The sequence below is a fragment of the Micromesistius poutassou genome (assembly GCF_964030765.1).
Source record: "Micromesistius poutassou genome assembly, chromosome: 18".
In the NCBI taxonomy this organism is placed as follows: Eukaryota; Metazoa; Chordata; class Actinopteri; order Gadiformes; family Gadidae; genus Micromesistius; species Micromesistius poutassou.
Window position 1 is genome coordinate 6117540 of NC_140288.1, and position 27688 is coordinate 6145227.

Genomic DNA, 27688 nt, shown 5'->3' on the forward strand with positions numbered 1-27688 from the left:
TATATATATATATATATATATATATATATATATATATATATATATATATATATATATATATATATATATATATATACACTAATGGCTTCCTTTGTCTGACCCAACTGACCCATTCTCGCTCTCCTTCCTCCATCCTTTCCGTCTGAGAATAGGTGTGGGTTAGCAAACCATTGCCTGACAAAAAAACACCACATGGACACGCATACGCCAACAACGCATCTCAGAAGGGACCAAACGGCCACATACATAAGTACATGGTGCACCCATTCTACCAGCAATAAGCACAGGGAGGGCAAAGGAGTTCAAATAAACCTCACACAGTCAAACACGGTGGAGGAGAACCACGCAGAACAATGAACCCCTAGACGCCATTGATCCCAACAAGGTAAGGAGGATGCACTTCACAGCACCAGGCAGGCAGCACACACACAGCTCAACAGCCCTTTGGGTGACAGGCCAGGGACCAGGACGGGCCAGAGAGGACGGCACTCACCGTTGGTGTGGTCAAGGCAGCCTGGCCAATCAGGTAGGAGTTAGAGACGGACATGCTGAGGCCCAGCCCAGTGCCCGCCTCCTCCATGGCCACCAGCGACGGCTGGAGGTGGCAGGAGAGGGAGGAGGAGGAAGAGGAGGAAGGAGAGGAAGAGTGGGAAGCCTAAAAAGATGGGGGAAAGCAAAAGAGAAGAGACAGAGAAGGGCAAGGAGAAAGAAGAAACCGCAGAGAAGAGAGAGAGAGAGAGAGAGAGAGAGAGAGAGAGAGAGAGAGAGAGAGAGAGAGAGAGAGAGAGAGAGAGAGAGAGAGAGAGAGAGAGAGAGAGAGAGAGAGAGAGAGAGAGAGAGAGAGAGAGAGAAGGGACAAAACTGGTTAAGGAAGCAGAAGCTGAATGTGTGCTTTTAAAAGGACAGAGGAAAAAAAGAGAAAACAAAGCCCTGTTCACACGTGCAACCCTGAACTCCTCCAGACGTTACCGGAGGAGCTGTATAAGAGGACTGTCATTCCCTGCAGCCTCCCTAGAACAAAGTGTGTGTAACGTCCGACTGAGCCCATGTGTGAACAGATCAGGTCATGGTCTGAGAGCTCCCGAGAGCTTCCGTCTAGATCTACCGTGGGTGAAGGGAAATGCAAAGGAGAAGAGAATTCACAGTGAGCGTTAAGGACGTTTCCATCACGAGACTGGAGAGGAACCGGAATAATATGATTTGGTGGGTACATGTCTCTCTCCGGGCGGGTGGACAGTCTCTCTCTCCCTGATGCTTTGGACGTTGTCTGGAAACAGACATGAAGACACTCCAGATCATCAGATCAGAGCTGGCCAGTATAAAGGAAGCTCAGAGTCCATTTGATCAAAAGTTCAGTAGCAAAGAGGGTTAGAAAGGCGTGTTGGAGAAAAGCTGAAAGAGGCAGCCAGTAAACGACTCCATTAAACGACTGTTGTTGCTGAAGTGGTTCACAGTACGAATAAAAGTGTTATTCTATTAAGAAGCACTCTGTTCCTGGAGCGACACAATCACCCCAAGGTCAAGTGATCTCCACAGGTCACATACTTATTTGATGTGGCGGTCTCTCCTCTAAGCCCTCTTACAACTCTGAATCATTATAGAAACGAGGCCACACACACACACACACACACACACACACACACACACACACACACACACACACACACACACACACACACACACACACACACACACACACACAAAATTACTTTGAGGGAGGAAAACAAGCGCCCTGTATAACGTTAAGCGTGTAAGCCTGGTACACGGATTTAAGGAGGAGGCGAACAGGGTTATTCTGCTGGGCCCACCAGCTCATCAGGCCCCAAACATGAGGCCAGATTAGGCTTACAGCGGCAACACATTTTTATATATACATATATCAACTGTGTATATTCACTGGCTGACAGTAGCCCTGTACCTCCACAGCAGGGATGGCAGAGGGTGCTTCATGACCAGGCTTCAACCACCTCCTCTCACAAATAAGATTTCTTGGCCCATCTGTCCATGGCAATAATGTCAACATCGCTGCACATTACAGGTTAAAAAGCCATCGTCTCACATCTCTCCCACTGTGGATGTGTGTGTGTTCATCTCTCCCACTGTGGATGTGTGTGTGTTCATCTCTCCCACTGTGGATGTGTGTGTGTTCATCTCTCCCACTGTGGGTGTGTGTGTGTTCTCCCACCTCTGGGACTGAATCAGCCTCAACACCATCTGACCAATTAGCCCGACCCAGCTCACGGATTAAGATGAGTGCTGAATGTGGGGCCGATAAGGTCCAGCCCTGACCCCAAACCACAGCTGAACATCAACACACGACGGACAGATGTGCAGACAGAGAGAGATTAAACAACAGGGAGATACAGAACACCCTGAGAGAGAACATGTGAGTGACAACATGGATACTGGTGGAATTGCAGTTTTGCAAGCCAGGAGAATAATCTTTTCCGGTCTTTCTTACTTGTGAGTAAATGAAGCGTTCAAAGGGCCCTACATGAAGCAAGCCTCGAGAAATATTTATTGTTGAATCCGTCCAATACGGTGTGCTGCCAATCAGATGTGAGGAGAGACGCTTCCAGAGAGGTGTCAGACGGTCTGCGTCTCAAACTCTTGGTGTGTTCCAGAAGCCTCGTCCACCACCCGCACCAGTTGCAACGTGGGAAATCTCCCAGCTTTCTTGCAGCATTTCTTGAAGCACGACCGACTGGTCGTGTAGCGATGCCCACAGAGAGAAACAAGAACGCTAGAAGTGCTACAAGTGCTACAAGCCAGGAAATGACGTAACAAGAGCAACCGGTGCGGGTGGTGGACGAGGCGTCTCCCACACACCATCTGCCTTTCTCTCTCTCCCCGAATGAAAGACCCCTGATCTCCGTAGGGTTCCACTTCAACTCACAGAATCGATGCGCCAGGAACCAAATACACTAACTGGTATTTAGTTGACACTAGAACAGGTGACACATCCGTGATGAACCCAGACGGCTGACCAGCCCTTTCACAGATACATCTCATCTACTGAAGAGAGTGTCCATACACTGTCCGGTGTGTCAGTGTGTGTCCGGTGTGTCAGTGTGTGTGCGCTCTTACAGACGGTGGTGTCAGTGTGTGTGAGCTCTTACAGACGGTGGTGTCAGTGTGTGTGTGAGCTCTTACAGACGGTGGTGTCAGTGTGTGTGTGAGCTCTTACCAGCTGTCCGGTGTGTCAGTGCGTGTGAGCTCTTACAGACGGTGGTGTCAGTGTGTGTGAGCTCTTACAGACGGTGGTGTCAGTGTGTGTGTGAGCTCTTACAGACGGTGGTGTCAGTGCGTGTGAGCTCTTACAGACGGTGGTGTCAGTGTGTGTGAGCTCTTACAGACGGTGGTGTCAGTGTGTGTGTGAGCTCTTACCAGCTGCCTCTGTTTGGGCGGCAGGGCGGGCGGCAGCACGGGCTCGTGCACCGAGTCGGTGCTGCTGAAGGAGTCGTTGAAGCCGCACACCTCCTGGAAGCGCTTGTTGCGCTGCTCATAGATGCTCTCGCTCTGCGGCATCTTGTAGAAGACTGAGGGCTGCGGCTCCGAGTAGTCCTCCACGAACTGCATGTACTGGAGGACTGGAGGAGGAGGAGGAGGAGGATGAGCTTCAGCTGGGCTCTGGGTCCGTTCTACACTAAGCAAAGTAGAACTAAAGACACACTAAATTAATTCACACGCAACTAATGGAGATCATAGTAGGGGAACCACCTTCTATTTTTGGCATGTGTACGCAAGTGAATGAGATGACATGTACGCAAGTAGAGGCAATAATGTGATGCGGGCGTGGACAGGAAGTGAGCTCACGCTGCCCTCTGGCCGGGCCTAGAGAGCCCATTGTAGCACATCCGGGGGTTCACTTCCTGCCTCCATTCACAGAGTGAGCTGCCCTGTAACGCAGTCAGTGCTCAAAATGACCAGAGACGTCTGGGCAATGGCTCACTGCACTGAGATGATGACATGAACCCTTTACCACGCCCCACACTAACTCACTGCACTGAGATGGTGACATAAACCCTTTACCACGCCCCACACTAACTCACTGCGCTGAGATGGTGACATAAACCCTTTACCACGCCCCACACTAACTCACTGCACTGAGATGGTGACATAAACCCTTTACCACGTATACCACATGAACCCTTTACCACGTCCCACACTAACGCTCTTCCTCAGTCCTCCTCCTCTACTCACTGTTTACCACGTCCCACACTAACGCTCTTCCTCAGTCCTCCTCCTCTACTCACTGTTTACCACGTCCCACACTAACGCCTCAGTCCTCCTCTACTCACTGTTTACGACGTCCCACACTAACGCCTCAGTCCTCCTCCTCTACTCACTGTTTACCACGTCCCACACTAACGCCTCAGTCTGCCTCCTCTACTCACTGTGTTTGCTCTTCTTCTCGGGCAGCGGCGGGGGGCTGGAGGGCCGGTCTCCGTGCTCGCTGGCCAGGTACTGCGCCACAAAGGCCCCCCCGTTGCTCTGGGGCATGGGCGAGATGGGCGAGAAGAGGGGGAAGGGCGGCGTGGGGGTGAGCTCCTCCTCCGACAGGTTGTCGTACTGCGAGGGGTAGCGTTCGTACAGCAGCCGCGCCCCCATCCCGTCGGGGTAGGGCGAGGCCTGGGCGCTGCGCCGTTTCTTCTGGGGCAGGGCGGGCGGCGCGCTGACGCGGGCCAGGGGGTTGGGCTTGGCGGGCTGCGGGGTCCAGTACTCGGGCGCGTGCTGCGGGGGCGGGGCACTGAAGCGGGGGTGCGTGGGGTGCTGTCCCGGGACGGGGGAGGAGGAGGACTCGTGGTGGGACTCGGGGAGGGGGCTGAGGCAGCCGGCCGCCGGGACCTGGGGCAGGGGGTCCCCGGCCGACAGGTCCTGGTGGAGGAAGTCGTAGTCCGGGTCGTAGTTCTCCGTGTTGTCTGGGAGAGAGGAGGGACACATCATGGGACCATCATATTAACTCAAGTTTTATTATTTATATTGTCAGTATATCTGCCAATCATGGTTTGTAAATAAGACCAAATTAACAGTTATTATTACTCTCAACTTCTAAATGAGAATTTCAAAGACATTTTGGTCCTTATCCTATCAGAGTACCATCCTGTCATTAACAGTGACGGTGCTGGACGGGGCCTACTGTACGTCATTAACAGTGACGGGGTGCTGGGGCCTACTGTACGTCATTAACAGTGACGGGGTGCTGGGGCCTACTGTACGTCATTAACAGTGACGGGGTGCTGGGGCCTACTGTACGTCATTAACAGTGACGGGGTGCTGGGGCCTACTGTACGTCATTAACAGTGACGTGCTGGACGGGGCCTACTGTACGTCATTAACAGTGACGGGGTGCTGGGGCCTACTGTACGTCATTAACAGTGATGGGGTGCTGGGGCCTACTGTACGTCATTAACAGTGACGGGGTGCTGGGGCCTACTGTACGTCATTAACAGTGACGGGGTGCTGGGGCCTACTGTACGTCATTAACAGTGACGGGGTGCTGGGGCCTACTGTACGTCATTAACAGTGACGGGGTGCTGGGGCCTACTGTACGTCATTAACAGTGACGGGGTGCTGGGGCCTACTGTACGTCACTAACAGTGCTGGGCCTACTGTACTGCTGAATGCACTCTGGACGTCCTGGGGGTGTGTCCTACCGAGCGTCTCACAGCTGGTGTTGCGGGAGCACTGGCCGCTGTCCTGCTCCAGGGACGACAGCTGCTCCTCAGACTTGCTGAGTTTGCCCATGCTGCTGCAGGGCGAGAGGCGCGGGGACTCGCCCCCGTACGACTGGCTGCCCCCGGAGAAACGCCTCTGGAGGAACTCCTGCTCATAGTCGTGTGGCTGTACGGGAAGGGAAGAGGACGATCACAACACGGCCCAGACAACGTCTGGCCCACAGCACCTTTTAGCCATGGTCCTGAGTAGATAGTAGGAGACATTTCAACATGACTGACAGGGCATTGTAGATGCCTACTGAGAGGCTGTGGACAGTCGAAGGACAGTTGACCACCCTAGCCACTACACTATCATGTCCACAGGTCATATAAAGATACCAAAAGAGAAGCCATATAATCCATCAAAGACATTGTGTTCCAATGAGAGAGATGGATCGGTGCACCGCTGCTCACTTTTCTCATGAGCAGTCTCAGTAACCTGGACCATTGTCTCTGAGCATGCGTGTGTTCCCTGATGTTCTCAGCCCACGCATGGATTGGCTTCAATTAAAGAATGCTGAAACAGATGCATCACCAATTGAATGACTATGGGGTGAGGCTGGGTGGCTGAAAACCCTTTTGAACACACTGAGGCGGCAACCCTACGCCAGGATTGCATTCCCATTCCAGCAAAATGATATTATGCAACGCTTTCTCAAGATTACATCAAGGACATATGCCTTTCATTACAACGTTGTCATGAATGTTCCGTCAGCTGACCCGAAATAACTTCTTCTTCTTCACGGATACAATCCCCTCCTACCACACGACCTTGACTGAGTGTGTGTTACCTCAGTGTGTGTTACCTCAGTGTGTGTTACCTCAGTGTCTGTTACCCGTCTGTGTGTTACCTGTCTGTGTGTTACCTGTCTGTGTACGCTGCAGGGCAGGCTGGAGCCGCGGCTCATGGGAGCCACCACCGCCACCCTGGTGGGCGATGGGGCGGACTGACGCTTCTTGGGAGGCAGGGCGGGCGGGGGACTGGGGAGAGAGAGCGTCACATCAGGGCTGGACGCCTTCACACACCAGCATCCTCACAATCCCATGGGACGCACACTTACACATGAACACGCACACACACACATAACGTCTCTTGGACACGGGTTACGACAGGATGTGTATGGCCTGTGTTAGCGTCAGACAAAAAAAAAAAACGTTTCTTGCGTATCAAACTTCTCCAACCGAGTTCATTCCGAGTAGCAGCATGGGCCATGACAAACATCAGTGGGGAAACAAAGAACACACTCATGCACTGGACTGGTCCTCTTCTGATTGGATGAGGTAAGGCTTCACTTTGGGATGGGGCCAATCAAACATGCGGGTCAAAGCACGCTCATCCAATCGAGAGGCTGGATTTGTTTGTTTTTTGTGAGGGGGGAGAAGCAGGATTTTTGGATGAGGGCAGTATGACTGGTCGCTATGGAAAGGTGTGATCCCATTGGCCAACATACTTCTCCTTCTGTGTGGACCTCCTCTGGCCAGCGTCAGCACTCAACTGAGCTCTGTGGTCAGAACGCAGACCCCAGACAGACACATGGAGACACAGAGCAGAGGAAGAGAGGAAGAGACAGACCACCAGGTCAGGGTGGAACGGAGGTTTACTAACTTCTAACTTTATCGAAACCTTTTGTCATGTATGATCAAATTCATAATCATCACGCATGATTTTATCATCATGTGTGAATTCTGTACTGTAGGCTATGAAAAGCCAGCAGACGACCACAGAGAGCAAACAAGGAGATGGAATAGAGGTCATGAATTTTAAGATGCCTAGATAGCATGCACATATTGTTTGATCACAATTCAGACCAGAAAGATATTCCATATAAATGAGACAACCTGGAACTGTAAGTAAGCGTTGGCTCAGGTGGGGAGAGATCGCTGACTGTTACACCCTGCATGACCACAGTTTCTTACTTAACGGGATCAGACACAGATCATTGAATCCACCTCATACTCTCATACACTAGCCATGATATCATCATGATAGCCATGATGTCATCATGATAGCCATGATGTGTCATCATGGTTTTGTTACCACACATATCTAACAGACTCAATCAAAATGTTACATTTGTGATTAGCTGTTAATATCTATATCTAAGAAAGATGCATTGAAATACTAACTGGATGAAATCCAAGATCGCATTACGAGAAGAAACTAAGCACATTTTTAGAGGGGGATTTTTTATTTTAGATATTTTTTGTAGCCATTAGCCACAATTCAATCAAGTTCACAAAATATTACCCCTGAATGGAAGGAAAGGATGAAAAATATATAAAAGGGATTTGAACGGAAAAGAGACCATTGATCTGACAGTTTAAATGATCCACTAACATACAAGTCAACACTAACCCTAACGAGTCACCTGACCGAAAAACAAACAAACAAACCAACCATTTAAATATGTTGCATTAATCCCAATGAATACAAACCTAGAAATGCATTTAAAGATCAATAGGATTAGAGCGAATCAATCCCCACATTCCTCTAGAGTTGCACATGCTTCTCACCTCAGCTCCGCCATCTTGGCCTCAGGGAGGGGGGGTTTGGGCGGGGCCACGTCGTCCTCTGCTGCGTCAGACGCTGCCTCTGAAGGCGTCTCTGGGGCGGGGGCCAGGATGGTGACCTCAGGCTCCTGGTCCGTCAGGGACACCTCGGATGACGCCATGCTGGAGGGACAGACAGGAGGATGAACATGTTTTGCGTCTGTCTGAATGTGGGCAGGATGTGTGAGGCACACCAGCGTGTTGCCAAGGGCCCCGACTCACCTCTCTGCCGGGGGGGTGGGGGGGGCTGGTTTGTTGGGGGTGGTGGGCGAGGGCTGCTCCTGTTTCTCGATGGTCAGTTTGACCAGCTCCTGATCACACAGCAGATGCACACATACAACAGTCATGTAGGGAGGGCCCCGAGTTATGATACGTGAAGTCATTGTTTGTTTCCCTTCAGTGATCCTGGACACTTTTAATCTTGCCTAAAGCAACTTCAAAGATGCTTTAGGCAAGATTCAAAATTCAGTGCAATTTTTCAGTAATGGCATAGCCATCCATCAGCTGTTAGTGAGTAAGATGTGCTGTTATAGTATCTGCTACACCGGTGACTCTGTTTGAGCCAATTGAGATTTCTGATCGCTCTCAAATCATTTCTGATCCATCATCTCTATCCTGATTGAGTGATCTGAGGGACTCACCTTGACTCCGTCCAGCACCGCCTTGATGACGGTGGTGACGGCCACCACGTTCTCCTTGTCCTCCAGGTCGATGCCGTCAAGCATCACCCGGTCGGACCAGCGAATGAGGTTGGCCAGACTCTGGTACACTCGGTTGTGACACGAGGACAGCGCAGAACTGGAAAGTGTGTGTGTGTATATAAGTATGAGTATGAGTGTATCAGTATGAGTATGCATGTATGAGTATGAGTGTTTGGAGAAAAGGGAAATTAAAAACATTATAAATATGACAAACCAATTTAGACATAAATATCTAATAACTATAAATAATTAAGAACAACAGAAAGGCGGTACTGGATAACTAGGTAACATCCACCTCTTGAGCAGGGTTATCTGGTAAACAAAACCAGTACACAAGGAAACCCTTTGGCGTGGCCCGGGGCCCAGCCCAGTCTGGTGTGTGGCTCAACTAAAGAATGCATCAGGAATCAGGACAAAGGAGGTGTGGTGGAGGTGCTCTAGTCACTAGTGCTGGAGGCCCGCTGGCTGCAGGGTGTGTCTCTGGTTCCTGTCTCCACACGCCAAGGAACATTCACCACGCCTGCCCCAACACGGCTCCCATTCCAGCTATGCAGAACAACGCTCATACAGGAAGGAGGCGTGAAGAGACTGTAGTAAAGGATAGGGGATGCTCCATACCATGCCAAATACGCTATTCTTCTTCTGAAAACTTTAAAATATATATATAGAGCAGTTAATATTATAGGACCGATGAATAATATAACAAATCTATAGGAGCAAACCAAAAATCAATACACACGAACACTTGCGCAAATGAGCTCTTTGGTGAGTCAAAGTTGATGCTCCCAGTGACCAACCAGGGAAAACACACCCACATCTCTGGCCTCCATGCCAGAGAAGGCACTGATGGATGTGGCGGATACAAAAGGGTAGAAAAGGGAGAGAGGTTCCAACACATCCAAGCTCAGACAGAGAGAGAGCGAGAGAGAGCGAGGGAGAGAGCGAGAGCGAGTGTGAGGGAGAGAGAGAGAGGGAGAGCAAGGGAGAGGGAGAGAGCGAGGGAGCGAGCAAGGGAGGGAGAGAGTGTGAGGGAGAGAGAGAGAGAGAGGGAGCGAGAGAGAGGGAGAGCAAGGGAGAGGGAGAGACCAATCAACCAAGTCAGTGTATTCTACTACATGGTGAGAAAGAAGTGTAAGACAAACAAATGAGTGAGAGCAGCAGTCAGGTTAAACATCGCACTGGGGAAATACCCGACTGCACTGTGTGACACTTCAGGAATACTACCAGGCTGTTGAGTCTATCTCTCTACTCCTATCTTATCACATCCCACCTGTGTATAGCCACTGCAAAACCAGACAACATCTCATATTGCACCATTTCATTTGAATATTTCAAATCCTATACCTTCCTTTAGGAAGGCAAATAGTTCTAAAAATATCGATTTTTTTGAGAGTTTTTCAGAAACTCAATGCTGTGAATTCAGATAAAGTCCCAGATAACCCAAATCTGTGATTTTGTATCTAGTACAAATGGTCAAAATATTTATGTATCAATCGATAAATCTCTGGATCTGGGGGTAAACGGAAGGATTATTTTGGTACTTTTTATACTGACCTCACCAAACCAATGGTGCTAAAAAAAGGCTGACCAATCTTACTTGTTTCATTGTCCCACAAGACTGACCACAATCACAAGAAATGACTGGTCCAATGGCACCCTCCCTACCAACTCCACACACAACTAGTCAAAGTACAATGAGGAAGTAGAGACAGAGACTGATGTAGGTTTACCCTGCATCACCCTTTAATAGCTACCCAGAACTCATTCAAACAAAGAATGCATACAGGTTCCTGATATTGTTGCTGTAATAAGTGAATAACTTGCAGTGTGACCATATGTGCTTTATATGCCTAAAATAAAATTGACTTGTAAGTAGATTTACATGGTTTACATGGTAAAGATTTCACTACTACAGGGGATATAAACACAGCTTTTTGTGCTTCTGCACAGTGGAAATGGGAATGTTGCTCTTTAATTGGAACAAACAGTCGCTATTAAGTATAAACCAAGCCTACAGAGCAGAGAGAACAGCCTCATGGATCAATAAGCTCACCCCTCAGCCACATCTGGGAGATCAGACTGACAGAGGGACGTCAATCAAACAAGCTCATTATCATATTACCGCCACGCCCATCAACCCCTAGAGGAATAGGAGACCAGGCGGCTGCTTCAGACCAGCATTCTAGAACTGGAAATGAAAATAAATGTCTCCTTCAACTTCACTTTATGCTTAATATCAACCTCAACTTGGGAGTATGTTATGTGTGACTTTAAAATAGAGGGAGAAGAACGGGGACACACAGGGTCACTGGGAGGAGGAGAGGCTGACCTGTGCTGCGTCCGGGCCTCCACCTGCACCAGAGGCAGGATGGCCTCCAGGACCTTGCTGGCCGAGCCGGGGAGCATCTCCAGCACCTTCTTCTCCACCACCATCTTGTCCACGATGGTCTTGAAGTAGCGCAGGGCACTCACCACGTCCTTCTCCTGCTCTTCCAGTCGACTCACCTTCTGCAAAGGAGAGGGTCCGCGTTACAGAAGGGTTGTTGCCAGATTAGGCCAGACTTCCCACCCAATCTGGCAACACTGTGCAGCACCGTTGTCCTTCTGTACATAGAATTTATTACGACAAGACAAGGGTCATCCAAGTTCTACCAATACACACAGTAGTAACGATGAGCACAAAAGAGTTAGAGTAACAAAGGTAAGACAAAGAATTTGAATACTACCCAAAAATAGACAAGCAAACACAATAAGACAGATAGTGGAATCTTGTATCAGTATTGCCATACACAGGCCAACCAAGAGCTGCAAAGTGTTTTTATTCCTCTTTATATTCTTCTTGCACAGATTTGGCTCGAGGACAGGACACGCCTTGAATGCTAACTTGAGCTTTCCACTTTGACGTGATATGAACGACGTGATATGAAGCAGCTTGATTCAGTGACCACGGTGAAACACACACCATGCCATCAAAGCTTCAAATGAACAGAGGTGGAGGCCACGCTGATTTCAGCGACGGAAAGTTTAATGATTCATGAAAAAACGTAGCCTAATGCTTGTCATTAGCGTGCTAGAGCCGCTAAAAGCGTGGGGCGCTGCCTGCAGCCCCACTACCCACTCACTCCAGCTCCTTTACGTACACGCTTAAATCACCTGCGCGCCTGTAGTGTATGTGGCGTTGTGTCTCTCCAGGCAGTGAGAGGGATGTGTTGTGCTATAGCTGTATTATTAATAATAGAGGTAATGGCATATTGTCCATGGTTAGGCTGTGGCTGTAGGCTGGCTGCTCTTATCGCGTGTTGGGCTCTGTGTACAGCCCTAAGATACAAACAATGGAAGTTATTGAGTTGAGTCATTTTAAGTTGATTTTAATTAAAATGTCAAACGTTACTTTGGTGGTCCGTGGATTATTTTTTTGTCTGGATTGAAGTTTGCGTAGCCCATAAATGCTCGGGAAAACTGTTGAAATGAAATCAACCTGATCCATCTGGGCGTTTTATGTAAATATTGTATGTATATATATCTATATATATATATAGATATATATATAGAGATATAACCCCCCACTACGGGAAGGAGAACCTTGTTAGAGGAGAGGCAGATGGGCGCCGTGTCGTTCTCTCCAGAGCTGGACAACCCATGAGGGGGGGTGAAGTTCACAACATGACGTCCACAAACGGCCATGAAGTGACATCGCCTCAGCAGTCTGCGCTAATTGCTGCAATGCCTGATTTGGTCTGAATGAGCCCCAACTACTCATCCCACTATCCATCATCTATTCACCTAGTAGCATGAGAATCACACGTTCACTGCACCAGGAGCCTTTAAGCGAGCAGTGTCTTCTCCATAGGGTCAGGAGATGGTCACACTGAAGAAGGGCTTTAAAGCAACAACTAAAAGCAGCAACAGTCCATTCACAAAACCTCCAGGTTCCATTGGTGTCATGTGTCCGGCCACCTGCCGTCTCACACGGCCAGCGGTCACAAGGCCTGTGTGACGGTGTGGGAACCAACAAGGAAGGGGACACACACACACATGCACATACACAGTGTAAGGGCCTACCCGAAGCACAGGCCAGGAAACCTAGCGTCCTTTATTAAAAAGGTAAACAACCACTGAGAATAGTCAGGGAACAGTCGGGTCTTCTGCCCCACAGTACTCACAGAACTGTGCTAACAGTACTAACATGTTAAACACACGACGCAGAACACAGGCCTTTCAATACCTTGTTGACGGGTTTCTCTGCGCTCTTGACCGCGGGCTCGGGCTGCAGCAGCTTGCCCTTCTTGGACGGCGTCCTCTTGATTTTGGGAGAGTGGAACTTGTCCATCAGCTTCATGGTGAAGGAGGAGAGATGGGAGCGCTGGGAGTCTGGGGAGAAGAGGAAAAGGAACAAGGGATGACTAACGATTCTGTGATCAATAACACAAATACAGACACAGAGGGTGGACAAGAAGTAAGAAGTACCAGAGGATACGTTACATTCATACGGTAAACCCTTCAAATATCAAACAAATCAATTATGTTTGTGAAATAATTTTGTATCTGTAATTTCAACTTAATAGCACACTATTAAAATAAGATGTAAAAGACTTCAACAACCCATTGGTCATTGTCTGCTACATCGTCCATTATCATTCCCCCTGAGCTTCACACAACGGCTGCAGAGATAATGCACTGCACAGGAGCGAGTAAACGCATAACCAGCTGAGACACCAGCTGAGACACACCAGACCAGTTCACTGAAATTGCACCTCCAACCAACTGGGGGAATTTGTCATTTTATGGCCCAAGTGTTGGTGGAGGAACAGAAGGAGTTACAGTACTGGGGTTACAGGAGGGTCTCATGGCCAGAAGGAGTTACAGTCCTGGGGGTTACAGGAGGGTCTCATGGCCACAGGGTTTTACTCGCTCAGTCAGAAGCTCCTGGGTTCGTTCCCCGGTGTCTGCAGTCCATAGACATCAATGAGCAAGACGCTTCACCCCTCAATGACCCGTAGCTCTGCATTCACAGGGAATGGCTTGGAATTAAAGTGTATCTGATCCAAGACTCCATAGGGGCCTACTCAACATGCTACTAAAAGCTGCCCATTTTAGCTCATGTGTCTTACATTTGTGCTCATTCACTGTTCTTTGTTTTTGCGTTTCTAATCCTCATCATCCCTCAAAATCCTTCAAGACTTTCCAAGGTCTGCAGAGGCTAAAGAGAAATCTTTGCATTCTGAGCAGGATGCCATTTAAAGTCACCAGACTGTCGACGTCAGGCACCCAACAACCATGAACCTTTCATCAACTTCTGATTTGCATAGTCAGAGAGATGAATTTAACCATTTGCATGGGAAAGTTATGGCTCTATTGTGAAGCACTCAAATGCACTAAGGGCCTTATTATTTAACTTTACTAACTTGCATCACAACTAATGTTGTAATGTAACGGATGCCTGATGGAATTCTACACAAGTTGTAGTTCAACCTGTTGTCCACTTTCCCAAAGAACCAGAAAAAGATTATTTTAAAAGAAATTAAACAATAAAGTACACATAGTTAGAATGATTTGTCTTGTTCTTCCATTATACTATACTGGCCGGGCTAAAGCACTGTTTGACTGGGGCTCACCATCCCAGCGCCTGTGGGATTTGCATCTCCATTGCAACATGGTTACTAGTGATGAACCGACCGTTTGTGCCAACTTGTACGTCAGTCCGTATCTGGACTGGATGCTCATCACTTTATAGGGCCCCTTTTTGCTTCCTAATCTCAATAGCTCAATGAGAGCAGATATATTTAAAATTAGTCTTGGAAAATGATTCACACATATCTCTGCATGCCACACAATCTCTTTGATATATGGAAAATTATTATTAATTGTGTGAAATATAATAAAGTCCAGTTTAGATCCAGACTCATCGGAAAGATATCGATGCCATTTCAACAAGCTATTTTTTTTGCAAGCGAATATAGCTTATATAACTTAAATGACAGCAGTGTGTATGTATATGTAATGTATATAAATATATTTTATTTCAGCTAGAATAGCTAGTAAAATGTTTTCTTTTTACTTGCTGCCTTAATACATTTTTACTCCAAACCTTAAGCTTTGCTTCTTCCATAATAGTGGCTTGTTTAGAAACAGAGATTCTGCTCTTTTCAGGAAATATTAAAACATCCTCTTCCAGCAATAAGATAAACATCCTCTCCCCTCTGGAACCTGTTGGGCTTCAAAACAAAGCACTTAATTATGGCTACTTTATTATCTCTACTTTCTGCCAGTCTGCACCGTTTGCTCTAACGGCTGATGTCACAGGAAGAAGTGAAGAGTCTATACATCATCTTCTAAAAAGAAAAGGCTGTTGGGTGCATTGTTTTACTTGTTTTAGCTGCAATTTATTGCTTGCAGTTCTGGTTCCATTAAGGATAAACACAGGTTGTGATTTGTGCTGCAGTTTGTTTTACAATACTTCATCAGCAGGGTCTGCAGTATATGAACCAACCATTGATACACCTTAACAGCATCATGGGGTTAGAGTTTGTCAGCTATCACCAACCAATAACCATTATAGTACCGCTGGTTGGTCATGATTAAGCGGCCTAAAAATTGCATATTATGGCTGCATGCTCTCTTTTGAATGGACCATTAACTGTTTTTTGGAACATTTATTATATCATGAGTGAACCCCAGATTTGCTCATTGACTCGGCCTGCAACATCACAGCAAACCCTCAGTCCCAACCCATGGACAGACTGTATCCAAGGAGGGACAAAAGGATAAGGGGACTGATAAGAGCCGGGAATTACCAACACATCTTAGACCAAACAAAGAGCATGGAGGAAGACATGCAGCCTTCCTTTCCTCAGAGCTGTATGAATACATTTTTGAACAAGGCTCTTCTTTTTACTATCTAGTCAGCAACCTGCCAGTGTGACACTGTTTAAATACAGACACATCGAGGAACAGCAGCAGCGTCGATTTACAACACCCTAGGGCTACAAATACCTGTGGCAGTAGGCATGTAGGTGGTTTTGGCTCATCTCCTCCAATATGTGGCTAAACACGTTGAGTTGATCAAAAGCTGTTCCTGTACGTGCTTCTACATATTCAACAATTGCAGTCCAATATGCCCTCTACACCCTCTGACCTGGTTAGCCTCTACTGCACGCGCATTCGTACAGAGGGCGCGGACAGGGCTGGCTCCAACATCGACTAATACCAAAACCACCATCCCCTCCAAATCAACAAATAGGAAATACACTGCAGAGTAAAAAGCAGGCTTAGTTTCCATGGCCGGAGGCTAAGCATCAGTGACATCCGCAGAGAGCCGACCAGCAGATCGATACAGCTGATGCATCGTACATCACACCATCCTCCAACAGATTCATCGGAAATCAGTCGTACCAGCACACGCACCCTCCTCTGTTCTGCAGTTTGTTGTTCTATACTCGCTCTCCTGTCCTGTGTGTTTATGGAAGCGTTAGTCACCCTAACGTTTAGTTAGTCTGGAAATAACATCATGGTGACAACGCTAGCTGACCCAGGAGAGAGCAGGCAAGTGACAGCAGCCGCGAGTGAGTGAGGGTTTATGGGTGTGAGAGACAACGAGAGAGGCTGATCATACAAATGTAAAAGTGTCTTTGCAGTTCCCCTCCCGTGTCCATCCAGTCACTAATGGTGCACTTCCACCGGAGTGAGCGGGTCGGTTCAGTCTGCAAAGGTGCAGCACGGGTAGCGTTTCCACGCCAACAGTGGGCGTGAACCGGACTGAGCCATATTGAGCCGTACTCGTCTCGCAGTAGAGGGCCGGCAAGTTTGAGCTACACGCACCGTCCGTTGATTGGTCGACAGACTCGTCACGCGACAGGGGGATAATAACAGACAAACAGTACCCGCAAGGTATTTATGGACAACGGCGGAAGCTTTGTTTATTGAAAAAAAAGCACAAAATCACACAAAAGCTTGCCGTCCTTCTTGGACGTCCTCCATTGTTGCTCTTTGTTCATTGTGCACGTTCTTCTTTTTCCTTGGATTCATTAGCATGCTACACTGTCGGGCTGCTATGAGGTCACAATGTTTACGTAGCTGCCGCGGCTATCGCCATCCGGCTTAAACCCTGCCCACCATAAGGGTACTAGTGGCGGTGGAAACGCGCGCCGTAACTGAGCTGGGCCAAACTGTACCCTCACTACTGGGCTGAGGCATGCTGGTCTGAAGCGTACCCTCACTACTGGGCTGAGGCGTGCTGGTCTGAAGCGTACCCTCACTACTGGGCTGAGGCGTGCTGGTCTGAAGCGTACCCTCACTACTGGGCTGAGGCGTGCTGGTCTGAAGCGGACCCGTCGGTGGAAATGCGCCATTAGAGAGCCGCCAGTCCACCTCTCTCCTTCAGACGCCTTCTGTGGGCCACGGTAGCATTCGGAAAGTGAGCTCATTTCTTTGCAATGAATCAATGACTCAATGCAACTAGTCATGGCAAGAGAGACACTGAGACACAGAGAGAGAGAGAGACAGACACAGCCCACAGTTAGTCAAAACACAACTATTCAGCTGGCCATGGCCCCAGTAAGTGTTGTTGTGCGTCGACATGAACATGGGTTTGTCAGTGGGTTGGGGCCTAGCTGTAGGCATTGCCATTACGCAAACATTCAAGCACATTCTGAATGATAAACCCTTGAAAAGTAACCAGTCCACTGACACAAGCACGGTGAGCTCAGTAGGGGAGGAAAAATGACCAAATAAGGAAAAGCGTGTTGCATCACAGGGGTTTCCACTTGACTATGAAGAGTGAAGCCCCAGGTGGGAGGCAGCGAGTCATTAGAAGTATTTCATAGTTAGTAGTATAACTATTTAAATGCCGCGCATTGCCATGGGTTCCTTTATAAAAAGGATTCTAGTGCTGTCGGCACAACACAGCTCCATGGAGCATTTTAATCTGATCCATAAATACATAAGCTCATTTCTAGAAATAAAGCGAAAATGACAGACTTTGTTTTGTTAATAGCCTGGTGTGCTGATTACCCATCTGATAATAACAATGTTGCTGAGGAATAATATTATACCTTAGGAAATCAGTCATTTAACAGCAATTCGGTTTCATTTCATTTGGTGTAGCTTTCAGATTATTTGACCTCAAGTCGTATTTTTAATGCCTGTCCCCACCTGGCTAAAGTCCTGTTTAATGGCTGGTTAACTTCAGGAGTTTAGAACTGTGAACCAGCTGCTTCTTCCCAAAAGTGTACCTCAAGCTGAATTTTGACATTTGTCACAAAAATGTCATGGACTCATAGTGTAGGAAATAATGTTTCGTTGAGAGCAGAAAAAAAAAAAAAAAGGAAGAACTATTGACTGTGCCTTTATGCCTAGTTCAATATGACGTAATGATGCAGATTTAGCGATAAACTTAATGATAAGACTATAAATGTAGATGGTATTGTGAGGTGAAGGTCCGGAGGATATAGGTGTCCAGCTCACAGCTCACAGCTGGTCCAGGTCTGCCCAATGGACCTGGCTCTGCTGCAGGAGCCTGTGCTTGTGACAGAGCAGAGGGCAGGGTACGGCCAGGAGCCCGTCCAGACAGATATATGGGGAGAGGGCTTGTGCTTAGTTTAACACCACAGCTGTCACCTCCTGCTGAACTTTCCAAAGTAAGGGCTGTGTGTGCGTGCGTGTGTGCGTGTGTACTCTGTATGTGTGCACACGCTCATCCATGGAGAAAACTCTTATCAATGTTTGTGCTCCACAGCCATATTTGGAGAGTAGGCCAATACGCCACACAAAACATGTGCTGGTCTGATCTGGGCAGCACTTCCTACATTACATTCAACATACTTAATGAGCAGTATCTATCGTGCTTTTCAATGCAGATGATGCAAAGTAGTCATACGTATGATACTGTACTAAAGCTTCTCACATAATTGTGTGCAGCTTTAGTGTGTGTTTTGCACGCACAAACGCACAAGCAAAAGGACCGTTCAAACATACATAAAAGGGGCATTGAGGAACTGCTGTAGCATATATACATCTACCATATGAGAGTATAGAAGTATGTGAAGGACACATGTAATATAAGTAAGAAGGGCTGGTGTAACTAAGCATCAGGGTGGAGGGGATGACACCATCAGCTAAACAGAGGTCTGATCGCCGTTCGGTAGAGGATGTAGAAGACAAACTCTCCAAGTCCAGTGGCAGTCACTAGGAACGATTCATAGGTTTTAAAGGCTGTGCTGTTATTTCATGAAAATGGCAATCTTTCATACATTGATTGAACACATCTCTACTTGTCGAACACTGCCTCAGGTGCCTATTATGGAACAGTGTTACGGTAAAGATGACAAAGAGTGGTTTGTGTCATGTATCGTTGCTGCTGGCCAGTGGCCACCGTCACTGAAAGACTAAGAGAATGAGGGGATTCAACTTCTCCGGAGTGCTGGGTGACTAGGTCACATTATGTCAACTTGGACATCCTATTATCTACCTTATTCCACAACAGTTCAGTGATCAGGAGGAACATAAATAGCAAACAAAACAACTCACTAAAGACTCACGAATAAGGGTCTTAAAGCCTTAACAAGGCTTTAGGGTAGCCTCTGATGGCTGTACTACTACTGTACTACTGCTACTATGGAGCTTCCTGCTGCACAACAAATACTTGTAATTCCAACTTAAATCCAGTGAAGAACAAGGAAATGGCAGTTTGACCTGTTCAGGGTAGCTACTCAATGTTGAGTGCTAAAATAAAATCTTTCACCAACCGGAGCGCTATAAATAAAGAAGCCTTATTTCAAGATGTAGGATAATGTGAGCACTTACTTACAACTATTTCACTACATTATCAAAGATCACCTCTTTTTTTAGGACTCCTAGATTATGTTTGTATTCAAACCATAGATGTTTTATGTATATGGTTGTGGACCAACAATTCCAAGTGGGAAAAGGAACTTAAATTGAGCTTTTGTCTTTATGTTCTGGTCCACCAGCAAATCATTTAGAAAAGAAGAAATGTCTGCTGACCCCTGCTGTAGTTTACAGTTGACCCCTGCTATAGTTTACAGTTGACCCCTGCTATAGTTTACAGTTGAGAATATGGTTGTTTGATTTTTCCACCCTACGTCAAAGTCATTGACCGTCCACATCAATCAGGTTTAACATTGTGACATAGAAAACACACACATGCAGAGTGTGTGTGGCGTTGGTCTAGTAAAGCCTCCCTGCCCAGCCCAGGTCAGAGTATCAACGTGGTGATGGGGCGCGTAGCAGGCTAGCATTGGGCATAGACAGAACGGCCCCCAACAACACGTGATCATGGCTCAGAACCCTAATTGGACACAACACAAGATCCATAACCACTGGAATGATGCCATTGTTAGTCATGCATGTGTATTAGCCACGGCTGGTCCACATAGAAGGCCCTCGGCTGGAATACGTTTGGTGATGGGGCAGGGTCCTCCGGCATCAGGGCCCTATTTTTAGAAATCATCACACCATTCATGTGATGGCAAATAATTATTCTTCAAACATTTAATAATTAAACATAAATTATTACTTTGTGAAATTGCTTGTGAAGTCTGTCCGTATTAGTTGTGTCACAGTTCCTGCTGAAATGGCTTAGAATAGCTTTAGGCATACTATTGCGCTAAACATTGTTCAAATGTCTCACAAATCTGTGAGTCTATCAACACAGAACAAATTAACTAACCAGTGTACAGCTATACTCCAGGACAACACCTTACAGTGTACAGCTATACTACAGGACAACCCCTTCCAGTGTACAGCTATACTCCAGGACAACCCCTTCCAGTGTACAGCTATACTCCAGGACAACCCCTTCCAGTGTACAGCTATACTCCAGGACAATTAGGAATGCACACAAATATTTTTTTCTACTCATACAATAACCAATAATAACATGCAATAACCGATAAGATCATCGAAAAGTGAATGATCTATAGTTCGTGACCAAGCATCACTAATGATTATCATGTATTAAATACTTCCAAGCTGGCGAGGACATGTTTGCTGTTCCCATCTCCTCTGCCCACGCTGCGGCTCTACTCAGGGCAGGACCTGGACTTCCTACCACTACCACAGTGTGCAGCACTTGGGAACCCCTTTGGTTAGTTCAATGGCAGCAACAGTGTCATCAAATGATCAGCTATAATTACATTTTGGAAATACTACATAATAGTAAAAATGTCCCATCATCATCTGTTATATTGCAATCCTAAAGATAATCAGATCAGCTCTTTGTGTCCAGGAACTGGACGTTTGACCCATATCTAAGAGTGGGCTGGTCTAATTCCTGGCTAGGGCCCGGATGTTGGTGTTGGGTAAGAGGGTGGGGCCAAATAGGCTTGTGCATTGTGTGGTGGCCACATAAACATTTACAACTGCCGTGCCTCAATGCCTTCTCTGTTCAGCTATGAAGTCTAAAAGAAGCAGAGCTGTCCCACCTTAACATCCATCAATTCTTCCCTTGAGCCCTGTCATCCATGTGTCACTAACGGTAGTGGGCATGGCCTGGGGGAGACATTTGGTCTGCCAAGTAAAGACTTGGTGGGACCAGAGAAACAAGTAGTAATAGTACCTTTTCAGTGTTGTAATGTGTGCTGTATGGTGTGATAATGACGTTTTAAAGAATGTATGATCAACAATATAGGCCAACCCTTCTTGTCATCTTAAATGGCTCACATTGTTTTAAGTCTGTTGACAAAACCAGGACAGAGATCTTTTCTCTAACGGCAAAGAAATGCACCGTGGTGAACCGGATATGGAGTCTTCAATGTGTTGTTTTTGGTTCAATGGGTGTTAAGAGCTACTAGTGGCTCACATTCATACTACTCGTATATAATTAACCAGTAATTAATCGCAAACAATTACTTTGATCTATCAATTCCTTTTTTTTAAATTGTGCAAATTAAAATCGGGCAATGAGAAAATGAAGTGAGGGAGTCGAGATAGAAGAGAGGAAGCAGGGGGTTGATTTGGGGCCAGCTCCAGCAGCTCCAGTACTGCCTGATGAGCTGCTCAGCAGCTCCAGTACTGCCTGATGAGCTGCTCATCATTTTGGAATGAAAGAATACATAACAAAGCAATGACGTTCTGATAATACTAGAAAAATATAATACAAAAACTAAAGCTGAGCTGCTGGTGATAGAAGTCATTGTAGCATGTATGACATTGTCTGGCCTACAATGTCGTGTGTCAAATATGCAATTTGCCAACTTTGACAAGTCTTTCTGGGTTCAAATACTTCTGGCCTATAGAATAATGAATAGATGAGACCCAGAGCCCTTCCATGGATTCACTCCTAATCTCAACCAGTGGACCTATTTCTGCACTCCTAGGCCTTTTTTTAAGTCAGCGATAGTTTCCATATGTATACATACGGAAAGTAAGTTTAGCCTATATTATATACAGGCTATGTTTAGTCAGTTAACCTGTAGTATATACAGTCTATAGGCATTGTTACACTGCCAAGCAGCTTGGCACAGCCTGCAATTTCACTGTCTTGCCTGTGTAAAAGCAAGGGGGTGTAATCTGCCTCACGTAGCAGTCACATAGTCACGTAGCCTTTCTTGGTTCATTGGAGCAGGCGGGGAATGTTGCGACTGCATCACTTTCTCTCTCATGATGGTCAGCGGCTCGCAGATTTCACTGTCTTTCCAATTTGAGATAGCCTACTCATGTTGATGTTGTCTGTTGTCTTGACGACCAGTTAACCTCAGCTGTTTCCTGCTTTAAAAAAAAACAACTCCTGGCTGTGGGTCTCACATTTTTCATCATCAACACCTCTACCCAAGTCTAACCACCCCTGGACCTGCGAAGCCGTCTAAGCATTTACATGAAAATAAAACCCCAATATGTGTAGGGTCTGAGAGGGTAAATTGGGGTGTGAAATCAAGCCGGTATATCACCTCGGTCAGTGGAAACGTGCAGACCATGCCGGGCATAAGATAAGATAGCATAACATAATATTTGGCAGTGTAAAAATGTTTTATGTTAAGTCAGTTAACCTGTATTATATACAGTCTATGTTAAGTCAGTTAACCTGTATTATATACAGGCTATATTAAGTCAGTTAACCTGTATTATAGGGTTAGTCTCCATTAGAGGGTTAGTCTATAAATGTTTTTACTGCCAAATATGCCCATCTTATCCCCACCTTTTTCCCGGAATGGTCCACACACTGTTACTGACCGATTCGCACCTCTGGGACCCTACACATATTGGGGTTTCATTTTGATGTAAATGCAATTAGACGGCTTTGCAGTTCCAGGGGCGGGACTTGGGTAGAGGTGTTGCTGCGTTGTCTCTACAACAGAGACAACACAGCGACAGCAACATGAGGAGTTCTAACTGGAGAGAAGGTGAAATCCACGAGCTGCTGATGGTCAGCGAGCTGCTGATGGTCAGTGAGCTGCTGATGGTCAGCGAGCTGCTGATGGTCAGCGAGCTGCTGATGGTCAGCGAGCTGCTGATGGTCAGTGAGCTGCTGATGGTCAGCCAGCTGCTGATGGTCAGCGAGCTGCTGATGGTCAGAGAGCTGCTGATGGTCAGAGAGCTGCTGATGGTCAGCGAGCTGCTGATGGTCAGAGAGCTGCTGATGGTCAGCGATGGTCTGCTTTCTCCAGTGAACCAAGAAAGCAGGCTCTGTGACGAAGGCAGATTTTACCCCCTCGGTTTTACAGGCAAGGAAGTGAAATTGCAGGGCATGCTACGCTGCAACTGTACCAGCCTGGCAGTGTAAAAACGCCTCATGTGTGTTACACCAGAGTGCCAATGGCCCGCTGGTTTCTACTGTTGTAGAGCCAGCGGGACACACTTCTAAAGAGGTTTAATCCATTGTGGACATTTTGTAACATGAGTTGTATCTGGGTTAATGGCGTTTTCATTTTCTTATTGTTTAGGACGGGGTACTTTGTATTTTGCCTCTCATAGAAATATTTACCAAACAAAGGTTCAATAGAGAGAAGTGCTTGTGTGCGACAGTCTCCTGGGCCAGTACAAATCTCTAGACACACTGGACTCCTGCCGGTGATCAAGTCTTTAGTTCATCTTAGACACACTGGACTCCTACCGGTGATCAAGTCTTTAGTTCATCTTAGACACATGGACTCCTACCGGTGATCAAGTCTTTAGTTCATCTTAGACACATGGACTCCTACCGGTGATCAAGTCTTTAGTTCATCTTAGACACACTGGACTCCTACCAGTGATCAAGTCTTTAGTTCATCTTAGACACACTGGACTCCTACCGGTGATCAAGTCTTTAGTTCATCTTAGACACACTGGAATCCTACCAGTGATCAAGTCTTTAGTTCATCTTAGACACACTGGAATCCTACCAGTGATCAAGTCTTTAGTTCCCTGTGTTACACCACTGTAAAATCAGCCAATATCTTTCCAACTCTAAAAGGTACTTTCAAACATGAGATGTGAGATTGTTTTAATGCACCACAACAGCAACAGTGTGCTGCTATAAATGTAACCCTCTGTTTAGATGTCAGACGTCCTGGCAGGTGGTCATTATTGAAAAACTTGTCAAACGTGGGGGAAGTCCGCCTACCTGGGCCAGCCACATCATAACTTGGGTTTGTCCCCTAAAATGGCAGTTGACAATGTTTACAAATATTTTTTTCTACTTAGAAACAATAATTTTGTTATTTTACTAACCTAACTAATTACTTATCCAGGCTTTTCATCCGGGCTTTTGCACGTAGGGAAAAACAAAACAAAAAGTAGCTTCACTTAAGAAGAGTTGAAACAATGGCGTTGGTTGCTAAAAAGGGTAACTATCTTGCCTATATGGCAATTTTATGGATTTAGACCTGACAAAAGTCGACAGCCAAGGGACACAACTGAAGCTGTGTGCAAGATCTGCTCTAGGGATGCACCGAAATGAAAATTCTTGGCCAAAACCGAAAACCGAAAATGAGGAAACCAAGGCCGAAAACCGAAAACCGAAACACCGAAATAAATTATTATTAGTAGGCCTACCATTGCATTTATAGCTATGACTGTGTACTAACCTCACTAAAATCAAGGCATTGCAATTCAAAGAATAAATAAATTACAATTATTAAAAGTATAAAAATATTTATTTAGCACTGAAAAAACAACAACACTGTTTTCCGTTTTGCACTTTGCGGACGGTCCCTAAACTCGCAGCTGATAGCCGACAGCTCATAGAAGCTGTCTCATAGCGAGCCGTCGCTAAAGAAGGCTCATTTGGATGAAAACAAGGTTGTAGCTGGTTCTCTAGATTACTACATTTAGCTAGAGGTGTCATTTGTTTCACAATGTTTCACTATATATTATATTGGCGCAGAGGCGCTTATCCAGACAAGCGTGTGCTGGCCGCGGTTTATGTTTGCGTCATCACAATTTCCTGTTTCGGCCGTGTTGTTTCAGTGATGAAAGTGTTTCAGCCGAAAGCCGAAAATGTGCTTTTGGGCCATTTTCGGTCGAAAATTTTCGGTGGCCGAAATTTCGGTGCATCCCTAATCTGCTCATTAGGATATCAATGCTGCGCGCCACCTCTTTGCAATGGAATTAGTTTAAGATATAAAACCATTTAATTTAACATACACACACTAAAACAGATATTTCCGTTTTTAAATAAATATTTGGAAACGAAAATTCATGTATTCCGCAGTGTGCCTCTCTGGCATTGAGCGGGTCTGCACTCTGCACAACCCAGTCAGTAAAGAAGAGAACGGTCACGGTCACGTACGACTCCATAGTCAACGCTGTCCGAGCATCGTGGTGATGGAAACTTTCTCCGCCCAGGACAGGATCTCACAGAGGCAGGCTGCTGCTTCGCTGTACATTTTCTCCAGCCGCACAGTTTGGCGACATGGCACTGTGTAATCTGCCTCGAGAAATGCAATCAGATCGCGGAAGACAAACACGTCACGTCTCTGGCATAGGCTACCAGATTTAAAATAGCATGCATTCGTTATATTCTCTATTTAATTTACAGAGCAATCCCTGCAAAATTTCTAGGTTAACTATAGAAGAGACCACGATTAGTGTGTCTGACGGGGGGGGGGCATCACGATGGTGGCTCTCCATCGTGATGGCTGTCAGCCATCATGATGGATGATAACATCGTCCGTCATGATGGACGATGTCATCGTCCATCGGCACAAACCTAATACCGTCAGTATTTCTAAATACCCTGGTATACCGTGATACCGCCCCAGCCAAACACCTGTTCCGCCTGCGGTGCTACAATATGCAGAAGATGAACATGTTATTAGGCATTACCTTAACTACATAAAAATGAAATGAAGAAAACAGTATCGGTGACATTGAATGTGAACCTTAAAGGGAAACCATTTAAGATCCACATTCAATAAAAAGTATACCAATCACAGAACCTAAATACAAAATAAAAAATGTCTCCCTGTTGTACTGTTTTATATTACTGTGCATATTACTTTGAGCAGGAATATTTTGGTTAAAACCTTTTAACCTCAATAGCGCAACATGGGTCTCAGTCAAATTGTTGCAAAAGTTTGACCTTAATGGGACCATACAACAAACCACAGCATTCAGAAGGGGCAGTAGGAGGAAGCAGTGCATTTATATAGGTCAATGTAATCTTGGGCATGGGAGTTGGTAATGGGTAAAAGGTAATGGGAGCACTGGGCACAACAGTTAAGTGGAGCAGTAGCGTGAGGGCCGAAGAGCAAGGCCTGAGGACGGCTCAGTCCAAACACCAACAACAATGGAGTTGGGAGGGCAGACAAAAAAATGCACAAAAACACTATTCATACTATTGATCTACAAGATGAGCAGAGAGGAGGCCACGGGCCCTGGATGTAAACAACTGGAATAACAAAAGAGAGGAAGAAGACGGAAATGAAAAAAGGTCCTTGATCTCTCTTGATCAGACCATGGAGATTTATGAAGCCACGATCATTAGAAAGAAAGAATTAAAACACTGTAAAAACAACAACAGCCAATAAAACATTGTGTAAACATTTCCCCCCAAAAAAGTGCCAAATTCCCATTTGTGTTTATTTAAGTATGATCTTTAACACTTACGGAACACACATCAGCACAGGACATGTTACTACTGAAGCTCAAGGCCTGCAGCAATGTTGTAGTTCTCAATTCATACATCTGGTGTCTCAGTACACCAAATGTACACTAGTGGGGGGATTTATCAACCAACTAAACAGTCCATGTGTGCAACATCTATGGCTAATAACATATAACATCTAATAACATCTATGGTTAATAACATATAACATCTAATAACATCTATGGCTAATATGGCTAATAATATGGCTAATAATTTGCACTACACAATTTAATTTAGTAGAATCAAAGCTTAGGTGTGGCATGCAGCCCCGCCTGTAAATTCACAACAGTGGTCTTTAAATCTAGGTGGATGTCACGTTGCTGCCGTGCTTTGAGACATGTACGCGACAGGGCTCTGAAACCATGTTGCTAGGTCGCAATCATGTTACAGACTGCTAGTTGTGTTGCTCACGTGCTGCAGCTGGAGCATGTATAGGCCTTTATTGTTATGTTGCAAATGACCATTACTTACTGCAGACAAGCCGGCATTTATAAATCCAACACCAAGTTATCGTGTTCAATAGGGGGAAGTATACCGTTCCCGCCCCAAAATGCATATGAACCAATGAGCATCCGGGTATGCTTCACTGAAAATATGTTGAATAAGCAATTCATCCATTTGAAAAATATGTTGCAGAA

The 27688-nt window shown here is 46.1% G+C and overlaps 1 protein-coding gene across 7 annotated transcripts in view; it reads right to left on the minus strand.

Moving 5' to 3' along the window:
* The window catches only part of rapgef1b (Rap guanine nucleotide exchange factor (GEF) 1b), a 60214-nt gene that overhangs the window by 11342 nt on the left and 21184 nt on the right, over positions 1-27688 (minus strand). For 2 of the 7 annotated variants that reach the window (XM_084483191.1, XM_084483189.1), the window contains exons 2-12: positions 13194-13339; positions 11298-11476; positions 8909-9065; positions 8490-8578; positions 8232-8390; positions 7169-7219; positions 6584-6698; positions 5658-5844; positions 4398-4922; positions 3388-3590; positions 494-655 (exon numbers count right to left, since the gene is read on the minus strand). In XM_084483191.1, coding sequence (XP_084339317.1) covers positions 494-655; positions 3388-3590; positions 4398-4922; positions 5658-5844; positions 6584-6698; positions 7169-7219; positions 8232-8390; positions 8490-8578; positions 8909-9065; positions 11298-11476; positions 13194-13339 — 1973 coding nt within the window. The remainder of the gene's footprint in view (positions 1-493; positions 656-3387; positions 3591-4397; positions 4923-5657; positions 5845-6583; positions 6699-7168; positions 7220-8231; positions 8391-8489; positions 8579-8908; positions 9066-11297; positions 11477-13193; positions 13340-27688) is intronic. The other 5 variants (XM_084483192.1, XM_084483190.1, XM_084483195.1 and 2 more) reach the window with 3 other exon arrangements.